Source organism: Gadus macrocephalus, chromosome 17, assembly GCF_031168955.1.
Source record: "Gadus macrocephalus chromosome 17, ASM3116895v1".
In the NCBI taxonomy this organism is placed as follows: domain Eukaryota; kingdom Metazoa; phylum Chordata; class Actinopteri; order Gadiformes; family Gadidae; genus Gadus; species Gadus macrocephalus.
Window position 1 is genome coordinate 3943080 of NC_082398.1, and position 15048 is coordinate 3958127.

Sequence of the window (15048 nt, forward strand, 5' to 3'; positions counted from 1 at the left end):
GGTAAAAGTGCTAAACAGCACGGAAACCATACGGTTTCCGTGCGGTTTAGCACTTTTACCACGCTATTAAGGGCTATTAAGGGTGGGCTCTAGGTTTAAGATTTAATTCAATGAGTAATGTAAACTGAAAGTTGGTGGAATTAGTCGTTACATAATAGAATCATGTTTGATTGTGTAATTTAGGCATGTGCAAAACAGCTGGACAAATATTTAAAAGGACAAGACTGAAATGACTATCAACGTTTAAGCATGGCAAAGACAGGGCTGTAGTAAAACCTTTATTAACTTTTTTTTCATCAAGTCAAAAACATAAACAAAAGGTACAGAGAATGAAGTGTTGATTTCTATACAGTGGCAACTTATTTAATTTAAACATTCCTTACCCTCCCCACCCAACTCCTAACCCTGTCTGGCCCATTTGAGGCACACACACGCTCACCTTCCACAATACACACACGCTCACACACACGCACGACAGCCAACCGCGATCATACACCCGGGAGTCCAGACACCCAGAACGCTCTGGACGGCACGGTTAAGGACGGTGGGACTGGCTGGGAGTTAGAGCCGGACCCCATCTTAGGACTCTTAAATAGATCAGAAGTCCCACCGAAAGTATGTCCCAATAGTGCAATCTGCGGTTCTGTGTGATGTGAAAGGCCAAACGATGCAATGTCCCTTTAATTCTAAACAATTGGTATATTTGGTAGACCCCCATCAGCCTGCATTTCCTTTTAGCAATACCGTGAGCCAGATGTTTGGTGGGACTGAAAAACGCCGTATCCAAGAGGACTCCCAGGGTAATCATATCCTATGTTCCCAGCCCGATCCCAGAGATTTCACCCCAAATCACAGGTATACAAACACTGGTAGAAAACAGAACCGACACTGATCTCAAACAATCAGGATTACTTGGGGATGAAAGGGATATAAAGGGACGAGACCTCAAGTAAACCTAGAACATGAAAGGGGTGCACACATCTTGATGTTACTCAAGCACATCGAATTAAACAATTGCCTTCCTTAACAAACGTAACCAGGCCCCTGGGAAATCTGTTAACCCTTGGCCATGAATTAACTTATTTTAATATACAAATAAATGTCACACCAACGTAGTGGGTGTGGAATTATTAAGCGACACTGTCCCATCATGTGGACACCGCTGTATTTGTCACCCCCTGGTGTCCAAAAACTCAAAAGGATTCAACATAGTATGTCAAACGTGGCCAAACCTAAATGAAAACCAGCAGCCATTTTTCCATTAAGGGAAACAAGCTGGTTAAACTGTTTTTTTTGTGTGGAGGGGAATGGTGAGTTATAAAAAGTAAAAGGACACTACCACTCATCTGCAGTGTCTGAGCCTCAGAGCTTCCTGCAAACAGGTTTTACAAAGCCTTCAAAACAAACCAAAGATTTTTTTTTCTCTATTCTTATTCACACAGAATAATTAACTTTGTTTTTTATTAAATAAATTGAGCAAGTCCCAAAAAATACAGGGAGGACTTGTTTACACATCAGCTATCAGAAATTGGAAAGGGATCCACCCAAGGCTTAGATTAAAACATTCTATGGGCTACTCATGCAATCAATGGCAAAAGCAGTAACTCCAAACTAAACATCCCTCATCCGCCCATAGTTCACTTTCCAAAACTAAATTTAAAGACAAAATATATTTATTCTGAGCGTTAAGAATATGTCATAAATCTTATTTTTTTAGGGTTCTCAGTGTAGAGGGAAAATGTGTGTAAAGGATGAAGAAAGAAAAAAAAGCGTTCCTTTTGTACAAGTCTTTGAAGTGTGAGGGACATGGGGATGCTGGTGGATGCTTCATGACATCATTCACGTTAGTCTTTGGGGGGGGGGGGGGGGGGGTACGATTGGGTACGACAGGCCACGAGTGATGGCAATGGAATAGGTTGGGTCTTTAGGTGTGTCTCGCTCGCCTGCATGCCAGTGTCTCTCACCCCCGTCAGCCAGGACTTATTCAGCGCGTGTCACAAAACCCCCGCCGTAGCTCTTTTGTTTTTATTACCAAAACGCTAAATTGTCAAAAAATAAGCCTACCGATTTCTTTGTATTTGAGCCACTCGCCTTTTTATATATTAAAAACCCACTCGGCTCCAGGTTGTCCCCCTCCCACCCGCACATAAAGGGCTTCTGCAAAAGTGGCAGCCACTGTTTATTTACAAAAGAAAGATAAGGTCTACATGTAGATACACTTCAGTAAAATATGCACAAAAGACAGGCTCCACCGCCCACTCCTCCTCGACTGCTGCGACTTCGTAGGCCTACGCTTTAAGGTGTTTCAGCCACTGGAAGCGTAGTTTTTGTTTCCCCCCGTAAGGCGTTTGGCAATACTTCCAACTTTCGCAATCCAATACTGAACTGGGAGACGCGGTTGAGAGGGAGAGAGAGAGACTGGATGAAGGTAAAGAGAACCCCCCTGTTCACCACTTCTCCCCCCGGTTTTAGTTTTTCCTTACATTTCAACTCGTGTTGACAGTTGGAGCAAACAGAAAAAAAAGAATCTGCTTCAACTGCCAATTAAAAACAAACTAGTGTACATTTTGAGAAGGCAGCCACTTCCTCTAGACGAAACAGTTCCAAGTCTACTGAATTCAAAGAGTACTAAATATATATATATGTATCTTTTTTGGGGGGGGGGGGGGCTTGAGAGGAGTCAACTCCCTTTGCAAGGAACCAGAAATCTATCCTCTGGCTCTTGTGTGGTCGTGACTTAAGCCCCTCGGTCTCCCCGCCCCAGGTTGTTGGTGTTGGTTTTAAAAAGGCGTTATTCTTTCCTTCAGTTGTCCACCTCGAGGTGGGGCAAGGGGGCCGCTGGCGCAGGAGTGCTGGGGTCCCCTATAGGCCGGCGCACCTCCTCCTCCTCCCGTGAGGCGCCTCAGTTGTTCTCCTCATCACTGTCGTCCGGGCTGATGGCCGGACTGTAGGTGGGCGAGGTGGGGCTGTAGCCGGGGGAGGTGGGGCTGTAGGTGGAGCCCTTGGGCGAGGTGGGCGAGTAGGTGGGCGAGGTGGGCGAGTACTTGGGCGAGGTGGGGGAGTAGGTGGGCGAGGTGGGGGAGTACTTGGGCGAGGTGGGGGTGTAGGTGGGAGAGGTGGGCGAGTAGGTGGGCGAGGTGGGGCTGTACTTGGGCGTGGTCGGGGAGTAGGTGGGCGAGGTGGGGGAGTACTTGGGCGAGGTGGGGGAGTACTTGGGAGAGGTGGGGGTGTACTCTGGGGAGCTGGGGCTGTAGGAGGGCGAGGTGGGGGTGTACTTGGGGGAGGTGGGGGAGTAGGAGGGCGAGCTGGGGCTGTAGGACGGGGAGCTGGGGGTGTAGGTGGGGGACTGGGGTGTGAAGCGGGGGCTGGAGGGAGAGTAGGAGGGCGAGGTGGGGGAGTAGGACGGGGAGGTGGGCGAGTAGTTGGGGCTGGTGGGGGTGTAGTTGGGCGACGTGGGGGAGTAGGAGGGGGAGGTGGGGGAGTAGGAGGGGGAGGTGGGAGTGTAGTTTGGAGAGGTGGGGCTGTAGCTGGGCGAGGTGGGGGAGTAGGAGGGGGAGGTGGGCGAGTAGGAGGGGGAGGTGGGGGAATACGAGGGGGAGGTGGGGGAATACGAGGGGGAGGTGGGGGAGTAGGAGGGGGAGGTGGGGGAGTAGGAGGGGGAGGTGGGGGAGTAGCTTGGTGAGGTGGGGGAGTAGCTAGGCGAGGTCGGGCTGTAGCTGGGAGAGGTGGGGGAGTAGGACGGGGAGGTGGGGGAGTAGGAGGGGGAGGTGGGGGAGTAGGAGGGGGAGGTGGGGGAGTAGGAAGGGGAGGTGGGGGAGTAGGAGGGGGAGGTGGGGGAGTAGGAGGGCGAGGTGGGGGAGTAGGAGGGCGAGGTGGGGCTGTAGTTGGGGCTGGTGGGGGAGTAGGAGGGGGAGGTGGGGGAGTAGGAGGGGGACGTCGGGGAGTAGCCGGGGCTCTGCGGGGTGTACCCGCCCGGGGAGCGTGGCTCGTAGGCCGGGGAGGTGGGCGAGTAGTTGGGGGACATGGCCCCACCTGAAAGGTCAAAACACAGAAAGCGGATTTACAAGTCAGTCCATACATTCACATAGGGAGTGTTGATATTTAGGAACACAATTAGGAACTACTTATAATCGCTGAGTGGAGCATTTGCATATAATGCCCGACACGGAAATAAGCAATTTTTAAATTATACTTCAAATCCATTTCAGCTAAATTACAACCCATCAAAAACCCAACAACAACAAGTGGGTGGAAGCTAGTTCGCCTGGTGCGAGCCAACATGGACGCCAGCGAACGTGAAGCCCTCTTGAGGAGCAGAACCTACCTGGAGAGGGGATGTAGGGGCTGGCTGGACCCGGAGAGCCTGGAGATCCAGGGGTCGGGGACCAGGCTGGCGAGTAGCCTGGAGAGAAGCCACTGGCATCGGACGCGGCGCTGGGCGAGAAGCCCGCTGCCCCGGGAGTCATGCCGCTTCCTGGATGTGGGGAGAACGAAAAGGCCGACGGTGAGTCACTGGGAACGCAAACACGAGGAACAACACAGGAATATAGGGCAGGCCTTGTGTACACATACCGACACTGGGGGACCACGCGCCGTAGGCCGGGGTGGCGCCCGTGTTCCATGGGGTCATGGCGGGGGACATGCCACTCATGGGGCTGGGTGCTGAGCCGAAGAACATTCCAGTAGCTGCAGAAAAGAATATACATCAATAAAAAAGGTCAAATATTTTTTTCACAAAAAGTAATATGACCTCGTGGCAAGGGAGCAGAGTCGCGGTATCTCCGACTTACGTCCAGCCACGCTGATGCCGGGGATGTTGGTGGGGATCTCCATGCCGTATTTGCACTTCTCCGCATCCAGCAGCAGGTCAAAGCAGCCTGTGCCGCACGGCGCGAGCTGGCCCAGCATGATGTTCTCGGACACGCCCTTCATGGGGTCGTTCTCCCCGTGGGACGCCGCCTCCATCAGGACGTCCACCTGTGACACGGAGAGGGCGCCGTTGAGAAGCCAATCGAGTAGGGCCACGAAACGCGGTTCCCGTTTCAACGCTCAGACAGCAGTCAAGACTCGTTCATAACGGGCAAACTCACCGTCTCCTCAAAGGAGCACTTCATGAGCGGGCCGGTGTCCTGCCTGTTGATGCCGTGACGTGTGATGGCCATCAAGTGGCCCCTGCTGGTCATGGTGTCACAGAGCAGGGCCAGATGGCGATAGTTGACGTAGGAGCCGTCAAAGGAGATCACGTGGTACAACTCGCGCTCCAAGGCCTTTCGGACGGCCTCGATACCGAGTACCTAACAGGCGAGAGGACATCGGAATGAGGGCGGAAAGTATGCAGAGTATGACGGAAAAGTGAAACAGAAACCAAGACACCATTAGCCTTTCAAACTAAATGAAACAGATACCAAAGGACACACCAGGATGCGTCTAAATCACAGGCGAGTTTGAGGCGGCTTTAGGCGTACCGTGAAGATCTCCACGATGTCGTTGGAGGTGGTCCGGACGGGGTCCACGTCCTTCTCGCTGAGGACCCGCATGAGGCCCACGCCGTCTGTTTCCAGGATCCACTCCTGCAGAGCCTTGAACTCGCCCTCCTCTGTGATGATGATCTTCTTCTTGTTGTCCGTCTGGGGCAAGTGCATGTACACCTGGAGAGAGAACGACGGGAGTTGAATCACCGACCACTGGTTTGCACACGTCCTTTTTATGATGGACATTTCAACCAATGGCGTTATTCCTAAAACAGCCAACCTGTTCTAAACATTAGAAAATGAATACAAGCTAAAATAGGCGTGTCCATAATTTATTTATACATGTCTGCAAGTGTTTTGATATAAATCCTTTGAGGTGTAAACGGTGTTCCTGCATTACCTTGCTGATCTGCTCGATGCCCTGTAGGGTCATGTCCGTCAGCATGTTGGACTCAATGCACCTCAGGAAGACGTCGTCGTCCATTTTGTCCACCACCTCTTCGTCCTGAACAAATTAAGAATTCAAGTCAACAATGAGAAAAGGTCAAATAACCAGAACTCGTGTGTAACTAGTGGTTCATTGCACAACAGTGGTTAACTGGACTAGACAAGACCATCAATCCTTCGCACCTCATGGAACTTGTTCTCGTCGCTGTTCATGATCCTGATCCGCAGAACCAGCTTCTCAGCGTTGTCGTCATTGAAGATACAGTTCAGGTCATCTCCGAAACCTGGCCGATCATGGCGAAACATTGCAGGTTAACGTATACACGCCGTGGCCAGCGATAGCGTGAACCCCCCCAGTGGAGACCGTGCAAGGCTCTCACCAGCGTTGATCTTCTCGGCGATCTGCTCCATGGTCAGCTTGCGATCAGTCATGTGCTTGCGGTCGAGCTCGATGCGCAGCAGCCAGGGGGAGATACGCGTGACGTCAAAGTCGGGCATCTCATAGTAGACGTTGACCCACTCCTGGTCCTCGGTCACCACCGTGCTTTGGGGGTTGGGGTCGTAGTAGATGGCGGTGTTGGCAGTCACCTTGGGGGGGGGGGGAGGAGAAACGGTATTGTTAATGAGGCAATGTGTAAGGTGGAGCCACTCCCAGTAAGAAGGCAGGAGACTTTCAGGATTAAAAACCATCAAAACAATGTCCTACCCACTCAGACTAGCTGAGCAACTCATGGTAGTAGTAGGATATTGTGATTCTTGGAAACAGATGGCCTCCCAGCATTAGATTTAATTGAACATTGTAATCACTATCCATTAAACTATCTGACTACAGAGCTAGCTGAAATGTTACAATGTCATGCGCCCTTGACTCATCTGTTGAATTGAATCCCCAGGGGCTGCTCCCCAGGATTTGAAGACATCCTTACCTTGCGCAAGGTCGTGTGCTCCAGTCGACACAGGATGTCCTTGGCCCGCTCGGCATCGCGCGACGCCTGCCCCAGCAGGAACACCGTGAGCGAGGGCGTCTTGGGCCTCTTTGAGATGTTGATCAACTCCTTGAGACGGGGCACACCCAGAGTGACGTTCTTGGCCGACACTCCGGCGTAATGGAAGGTGTTGAGCGTCATCTGCGTGGCGGGCTCTCCCAGGGACTGGGCGGCCAGGGCTCCCACCATCTCACCGGGGTGTGTCTGGAGGGGAGAAAGGATTCTTGCGTTCAGTCGATAATATCTCAAAATATAAAGACATGATAGTCATGATCGTAGAGATTACCACATCCTTTCCGTCAACTACATACGGTTCATCTACAGTTTGTCGGGACAGCGCTTACGGCTACCCTAGGGTCTAACATTGACGCCCGCGGTCAAGTCGGGATGCCCTGGCGAAAACTCACGATGGACTGGTTGAAGCGGGTCTCGATCTCCCCGAGCAGCCAGTCGTAGGCCTCGGTGGACAGGCGGAACTCCTCCGTCATGCGCTTGGAGCAGAGCGTGGAGCGCAGGTGGATGTTGAAGAGCAGCGTGGCGTTCTCCTGGGCCTGTTTACTCAGGGGGTCCTCGCCGTTCACGATCACCAGCTTCTTGCTGAGCTCGCGGACACCTGCGGGTGACAAAGACCATCGATCGGTTAGGATTTAGGCAACGTTGTTCTGAGGCATTGGACTATGCATTGTTATTGTTCGGATAGATTTAAACTCATGGTAAGCATCTCTCTTGGAAGTGTTTAGTCGACGTTCTCCAGTTAATTAATGCCGGGAATTAGACCTCTAAGTCCGGTGTACTGCCCTGCATCCAGGGAGCCTTTTGCAACTCTAAGCTGACTGTGTTCTACTCTTTTTATAACCTGTGCGGATGGGTCAGGAGGCTTTATATAACTCAGCAGGGCTGGGGATGTCTAGAGGAAGCTATTTAATCCCATATCCAGACATTGATCCAATGGGATGACAGGCGCTAGGGAATATCGGGGCTGTAGTCGACCAGGGAATCTTGGTCGACTGAAATTCAACCCATTGTTAAACCAATCACTTTGTTGATTTAGAGAGGGAAAAAATGCACGTTATCTCTGGATTAACTAAATGGGCCACAATGCACTCCTATCTAACTGGTGACCTAAATATCACGCAAAGTGTTATGTGTGGCTTGTATCTAAATAATGACAATGGCCTACCCTCGACCACGCGGAGTGGATTGAGGTCTGTGGGTATCCGGGGGTTGATTCTGAAGATCTTCTGGGCGTTCCAGATCATTCTGGCCAGGTTGCATGGCAGCACCACCTAAAGTTGAGGCAGAGAGCGATACAAATCACACCACTTTCCACACGTCCGCTCCTGCTTCTTAAACGTGTTGGGTTTCTGATCGGGGTCCACATGGGTGGCGCCGTACCTTGCTGTCCCCGGTGGGGAAGATTGCACGGAGGATTTCACGGTCCTCCTTCATCTTCTCGTACTCCCTCTCGAGGCAGCCCTGCACGTTGGCGTTGGTCAGCACGTCCTTCACCACGTCCTCCTGCAGGGTGCGCCGCAGCGCCCGCTCGTTGGTGCAGTCAAACCTGAACCTGGATTAACGGGCAGGATAAGAGCGGGGTTAAGCCACCGATGTTGAACACGCGGCCCGAGACGTCCAAGGAATCCGTACTGAGGGATTTACTGTACTGAAGGACTTAAGAACAGCGCAGGAAAGATAAGACCATGAACCGTGGACCAGTGTTTAAACGATGCAAAAGCGTAGTGCCTACTAGTCTTGAATCGTACTGATTCAGTACCACAAACTACTAGGAACTATATTTACATTGAGATATTTAGCAGACGCCTTTATCCAAAGCGACTTACAATAAGTACATTTATCAAAAGAAAGATAACTATATACCACTATAAACGTACATGTTTAAACTAATATTCTGATATTAACACTGGTGGTAGCTCTTGAAGTTAGGTAAGGGTCTGTAGGTAGTACCAGTGCTAATTAACGTCCTAACGTTAACACCCGTCTTCTCCCTTACCATTACACCTGTGAGATAATACACATTAGCTTATCTCCACAGCGACAAGCCCTCTAAAGACACCACGACGAGAGACCCTCCCGACTCACTTCTTCTCGAAGGCCTTGTTGGAGGGCTTGAGCGTGGCCATGTTCTGGAACTCCACCGCCTCTCCGGCCAGCCCGTCCTCGCCGTAACGTAGCTGCACCACCTGGTTGATGGAGTTACGCACCGTGGCGTCGTACTTCACCATCACCGACTCCATGGACTTGATCAGACGACGCTGGATGTAACCTGGAGGTGAAAAATAAAAAATGTATCCGACTGAAAACCTGCTATTTTCCCCCCTCTCTACCTCTAGGGACTATCTTCTGGAAAATGTCGACAGGTGGACTTGCTCTCCCATTCCCACTTCATGTCCCCCTCGGCTCAGTTTCGTTTCACCGCCTCGGCTCACCAGTCTCGGCTGTCTTCACGGCTGTGTCGATAAGCCCCTCTCGGCCTCCCATGGCGTGGAAGAAGAACTCTGTGGGCGTCAGGCCGGCCAGGTAGGAGTTCTCCACGAAGCCCCTGCTCTCAGGGCCGTAATCATCCTTGATGAAGTGGGGCAGTGTGCGGTGCTTGAAGCCGAACGGGATGCGCTTGCCCTCCACGTTCTGCTGCCCCACCACGGCAATAACCTGCAAGGGGGCGAGATCACTATGTGGTCAGGATTCTGGAGGATGATGAAGGATTATAAACCCCCTTTTTTTCCCGACACAATAGGATCCGGTGCCGTTAGGTGCGGCGCCTGCCTACCTGGGAGATGTTAATCTTGGACCCCTTGGAGCCGGCCACCACCATGGACTTGAAGTTGTTGTACTCTGACAGAGACTTCTGCGCAGAGGATCCCGTTTTGTCACGGGCGTCGTTGAGGATTCGGTTGACCTGGTTCTCGAAGGTCTGCCTCAGTGTGTTACCGGGCGTTGGCTCCAGCTCGTTGTTGTGGGCCTTCTCGATGACCTGGAAGAAAAGGGGAAAACCACAGCAAATGAATTAGGTACTCCTGTTTTAGCTCGATCGGTGCTCCAAAAACAATCGTCTCCGGTGCTTGCATGACTGGTTGTACTGAATTCGTCTCGTGGCAGTGCCCTTACTTCTATCACATCTTGTTTGGCTTTCTTGATTGTGTTCTGGATGTCAAGGTAGGTCTTTGCGTCGGCAATGGAGTCACCGATACCGATGGAGTGACCTGGAGATCACAAACAATGAAGGTGAGTACAACCGACCATGAACGTATAAACAATGCGAGTCAATCATTCCCACTACATCGAGCAAGGGTCTTTAGATACTATATACTACTCAACAGGCTTCGTCCTAACATAACTTTACGCAGAAATATCCCCCTATATATTAACTTCCACTTCTGCTTGGGCTGTGTTCCTCACCTTCAATCAGCAGCCAGTTGTTGACCACCGTCTGGATGTTGGAGTAGAACAGCCGGGTGATGTCGTGGCCCATCTCCAGGTAGGAGATGTGGACCAGGGAGCCCGCCGACGTACCCAGAGACTTCTTGCACAGGATGCCCATGATCAGCTCGCCGTTCTCCACGATCACCTGGGGAGGCAGTGGGACCCGGGGCAAAGGTGAGTGGGACGTTTCCCAACAATGTGCCTCATGGAGATCATGGAATTTGTGGGATAGTTTCATAATATTTTTCGATTGTACATTTTGGAAAGGGGCAAACGGTAATGTCACTTTGAGTGTCATAAAATAGATTCATTTGATTTTGAAACAGATCCCGTTACAAATCTGCTGGGAATATTTCTTTATAAATAAAGTTTGATTTGAATGATAAAGAAAGAAGGGTTCAGAGGGGTGGCCTAGCATGTGGCGTCGGAATCGAGGCGCAACGGACCTTGGTGTCCCCGGGAGAGATGTGTTTGTAGGGCCCGCTGTCCTCCTCGTCTGGGTGGGTGCTGTGGGTCCGGATCACGTTGATGTGTCCGGGGATGATGAGGCTGAAGATCTGCTTGCCCGTCCAAAAGGGGCGGGGCTTGATGATGGCCGGCTGGGGGACCTTGCCGTCCCACGTGGAGAGGAACATCAGCAGGTTCATCACCTCTCCCTGCCATGGGAGAGAGCAGCGGACGAGGTTAGTAATAAAATACCAACGGTACTTTAATGTCGGCAAGCAAAAACTTTTCTTAAACAAACACGACACGACGGATCTAGTAGACCTTACCCGCTCTAGGAAGACGTCCCTTTTGGTGAATTTGCGTACGGCTGTGAGGGTGTCCTGCACGATACCCATGACGGGCCTGTTGGACTGGGGGGTGACGATCATACGAGGCACCATGGCCAGTTCCTGGATCTCAGCCCTGGTCTCCAGGGACTGGGGGAGATGCAGGTTCATCTCATCCCCGTCAAAGTCAGCGTTGTATGGAGTGGTCACACTAGAGGGAGGAGGGGCTTGTTATTGACCGTGTACACTCTAACCCTTTTGGAGCGGGAACTCTGATCGTACTGGAAAAATATGTGGCACCGGAGGTGCTGATTATATGACACAGTTCACTGTGTGATCGTAAAACTATAAAAACGGGAACAATCACAGCATAAGTAGGGTTAGGTACTTTCCAGAGGGAGTGCCGCCAAAACAAATATGAGGTTACTAGTATTACTTAGGAATAACCAACCGTTAACTGACATTTTACAGCCCGATGTATTAAAGGGGGTTTACATCAATTATTTCAGTTGACAATGTTGTACCTGAGGTTCATTCGGAAGGTGGACCAGGGCAGGATTCGCACCCTGTGCCCCATCATGGACATTTTATGTAGCGTAGGCTGTCTGTTGAAAATGATGATGTCTCCATCGCACATGTGCCTTTCCACCTATAAAGGGGGTGTGGGGGGGGGGGATATTCTGTTAATTGGGAATACTTTAGATGTGATGCGTTTCCACTACGGACTGGAATTTTTCCTGGGATCTTACCTTGTAGCCAATCTGTAGATGAAGATCACTCGGCTTAGGGTGGAACCGCAAGTCAATCCTGTCCCCGTTGTCTCGGATGATGTACTTGGCGCCCGGGTACTGACTGTTTCCTCTCCGTACCAGCTCCTGTAACCTGGCGACATTAGAGGGAAGTGCAATGTTTTAGCATACCAATAAAACACTTGTAGGGATCATCCGGTACACAATAACAAAAGGTCTATAAATAGTCAGGCATTTGAAAAGACATGGCGTGTCATACCTGTCAATGTTAAAGGGTGTGACGATTTCCGGGAAGGTCATGTTGGCGGCGATGGACCGAGGAACGCCCACTTGGTCGATCTGCAGGTTGGGGTCCGGGGTGATGACGGTTCGGGCGGAGAAGTCCACACGCTTTCCCATCAGGTTACCGCGGACGCGCCCCTCCTTCCCCTTTAGCCGCTGCTTCAGGGACTTGAGCGGGCGCCCAGACTTCTGCATCGCCTGTAAAGGAGCAGAAGAAGAAAATGAGGAATTAATTAGGAATGTATTAAAAATAAATAGTGTTTCGATTTTTTATGTTCAAACAAAGAACACATCCGTACCCTGGGCAGTCCCGGCAGCTCGTTGTCGATCATGGTGGCGACGTGGAACTGGAGCAGCTTGACGTCCTCTGCGATCACGTGGGCCGCCGCGCCGCTCTGCTCGTTCCTCCTCAGCTGGTTGTTGATCTTGACGATGTCGGCCAGCTTGTGCGTCAGATCGTCCTGGGAGACACACCGTGTGGCGCATGAGTTTCAGCCGGACACCAAGGGTAGTCAAACAACTGCTCCCACTCAAGAGAAGTAAAGTGTCCCCCCCATCGAATGAAAACGATGCCGTTTAACCCTCTAGAAGCCCAGCTGGGTGTACCTGGTTGCGAGCTGAGCCCTGCATGACCACGGCCGGTCGGACGGCCAGCGGGGGCACGGGCAGCACGGTCACGATCATCCACTCGGGCCGGGCGAACTTGGGGTCCATGCCGAGGATGACGTCCTCCTCGTCCGAGATGCGCTTGAAGATCTCGTGCACGCGCTCAGGGTTCAGCAGGATCTTCTTCTCCTGAGAGTCCTCGTTGACGTGCTTCCACTCTGCGTACAGCTCCAGGCCGGAGCGTCGGATGCGCGGCTGGTAGCGCCCGCAACCCCCGTGACCCTGGAGGAGAGGGACGCAGAGAATTGTGAGGACACACAGAAAAGTGTTGCACAAGGAACAAAGCCGTGGATGGAGAGGTACGACCGTGTTGGTTGCATTGGCGGCAGAGAGACAGTGATGATGGTGACAACGTTACCTTCTCCTTGGTGATGTCCTCTGACTCCTGCTGTTCCACGCCAAACTTGTTGTCCATCTCTTCGCCGCCTTCACAGATATTTTTGCCCTTACAAAGCTCGTAGACGTGAGTCAGTCGCTTTCTGGGCTGTCCTTTCGATTTCACCAAGATGTCTTTGATCTTGGGATTGTTCTGTGGTAATAAATAAACACAAATGGAAGATTAAACAATTTTGAAGACGAAACCAAAACAGAGGCTTTCCATTGGACTGAGTTACAACTGAAATGAGTGTGGGCATACGAACCGAATCGACTAGTAGTTTGGAGCAGAAGAAGCAGACGCATCGGAGAACCTTCATGATCTTCGTTACGAAGCCGACGTGGAAAACTGGCTTCGCCAGTTCTATGTGCCCAAAGTGGCCCGGGCATTCTGTCATGTTGCCTGGAAAACAAGTGGAAGTAGGAAGAGGTCAATGTGGTTAACTCTCTACCTTTTGTGTAACGAGTTATGGAATGAGTTTACGCTGGCCAAACTTTACCTGCACATGTCTGACACCTTCCAGATCTTTCTATGACCCCTTGTCTTGGGTCCATGAGGCCACCAAGTTTTGGACGACCTCCTTCAGTGGTTTCGGGGTACTTAATACCCCCTTCAGTGACTGACATCCGTTTCTGAAGAGATAGCCATGATGTGAAAGATTGAATTGATTAGAAACAAGTTCGTAATATGGTCATGCCTTCAGTTGAATCCCATGATCAATTTATCACGACCAACAAAAAAGTTAAAAACAAACTAACATTCGAAAGAATGGTCATTGCCAAATATTATTACTTTAATACACCAAAACAACGTATAGCGAAAAAATCAAACATGTATAGCAAGGACTTTCTTGGAATTAGCTTTTATTAGAATTTCCTTATATTTAAATCAGTCGAGGGTGATACAAACTTGTGAAAACGTAACGGCAGAGGTATTAGCTTTGTAGCGTACATTATTCGCCTGGTGACATTTATGTGCAAGTATACGTGTAAAACGGTCAATAATATAGGGGGTTTAATTCATGAGATGGCCTGATTTAGTAACGGTATGCTGAAAGTTTGACCAACTTCCTGCAATATGCCCTTGCTAGTTAGCGCAAGCCTCACTAGCTCGACATAGCTAGCTATGCTAGGCTAACAGCAAACGCTTCCTTGTTAATAGAACCATGTCTTTAATACGAAATCATAACCGCAAGGCTAGTGAAGAAATCGTAATATTAATGTGTGAACGATCAGAGAATAAATGAATACCCAGTCCCCAAAAGAAAACCTACAAGTTCATCTGGGCTGATGATGCCGAATTGCACTCTCTTGATGAGGCGCAATGGGCATGCGCTGTCGCCGGAGGGCGGTCCGTGCATCCTGTCTATTCAAAGAGACGCGTCCTCCCTCGGCACGCCGCTTTGTGAGAAGGAACAGCTTTAAATTGTAACCAGGAGTAAGTCCAGGCCGCCAGCGGTGACCGGAACGTCTCCGAAGGCGATATCCCAACTTCTGTCTGCCCTATGAACCTATTATAAACGTTTTATTCCCAACTATTCTATCTACCGGCTATCCCCTTCCCTTTTTATGTTCTACTCTGTGGAGCGCTCTCCGCGCTTCTGAGGGCTAGTGTGCCCAACGATCGTTTTTATAGACTGGATAACTGCTACGGGTTTACAGACTCCAAAGTGTAGGGACTCGCTCATTCAGAGGTGGGGCTTGGATCCATATCGTAAAGATCTCATTGGCTATTGCCCACGACATCATGAATAATATATTATATTACACGTATAGCCAATCGTAAAGCACGTTTGTTCAGCCTACGAATGGTATCTGCTTAGACGTCATCAGCCAAAGCTTAAAGCCATCTTATTGG

General features: G+C 50.7%; 1 protein-coding gene across 1 annotated transcript; it reads right to left on the bottom strand.

Moving 5' to 3' along the window:
* Positions 1 to 265: 265 nt before the first annotated feature.
* polr2a (RNA polymerase II subunit A) lies at positions 266 to 14809 on the bottom strand. The gene is made up of 29 exons (XM_060076701.1): positions 14465 to 14809; positions 13691 to 13823; positions 13457 to 13593; positions 13174 to 13344; positions 12756 to 13037; positions 12449 to 12610; positions 12127 to 12347; positions 11868 to 12000; positions 11643 to 11767; positions 11119 to 11329; positions 10792 to 11001; positions 10322 to 10490; positions 10031 to 10125; positions 9693 to 9896; positions 9352 to 9574; positions 9005 to 9188; positions 8300 to 8471; positions 8085 to 8190; positions 7312 to 7517; positions 6845 to 7108; positions 6299 to 6506; positions 6102 to 6202; positions 5872 to 5976; positions 5466 to 5648; positions 5091 to 5294; positions 4791 to 4977; positions 4573 to 4686; positions 4325 to 4474; positions 266 to 4032 (listed from the first exon to the last, which is right to left on the bottom strand). The coding sequence occupies exons 1-29, from the start codon at positions 14549 to 14551 to the stop codon at positions 2903 to 2905; spliced, it is 5877 nt and encodes a 1958-aa protein (XP_059932684.1). The 5' UTR covers positions 14552 to 14809; the 3' UTR covers positions 266 to 2902.
* Between the last annotated feature and the right edge of the window lie 239 nt (positions 14810 to 15048).

Excerpts from the sequence above, each read along its gene's own strand:
- polr2a (XM_060076701.1), bottom strand. The coding sequence starts at position 14,551 with ATGCACGGACCGCCCTCCGGCGACAGCGCATGCCCATTGCGCCTCATC. Across the intron at positions 8,191-8,299 it reads TCCCCACCGGGGACAGCAAG|GTGGTGCTGCCATGCAACCT; the intron begins GTACGGCGCCAC and ends CCTCAACTTTAG. Across the intron at positions 5,295-5,465 it reads ACATCGTGGAGATCTTCACG|GTACTCGGTATCGAGGCCGT; the intron begins GTACGCCTAAAG and ends CTCGCCTGTTAG.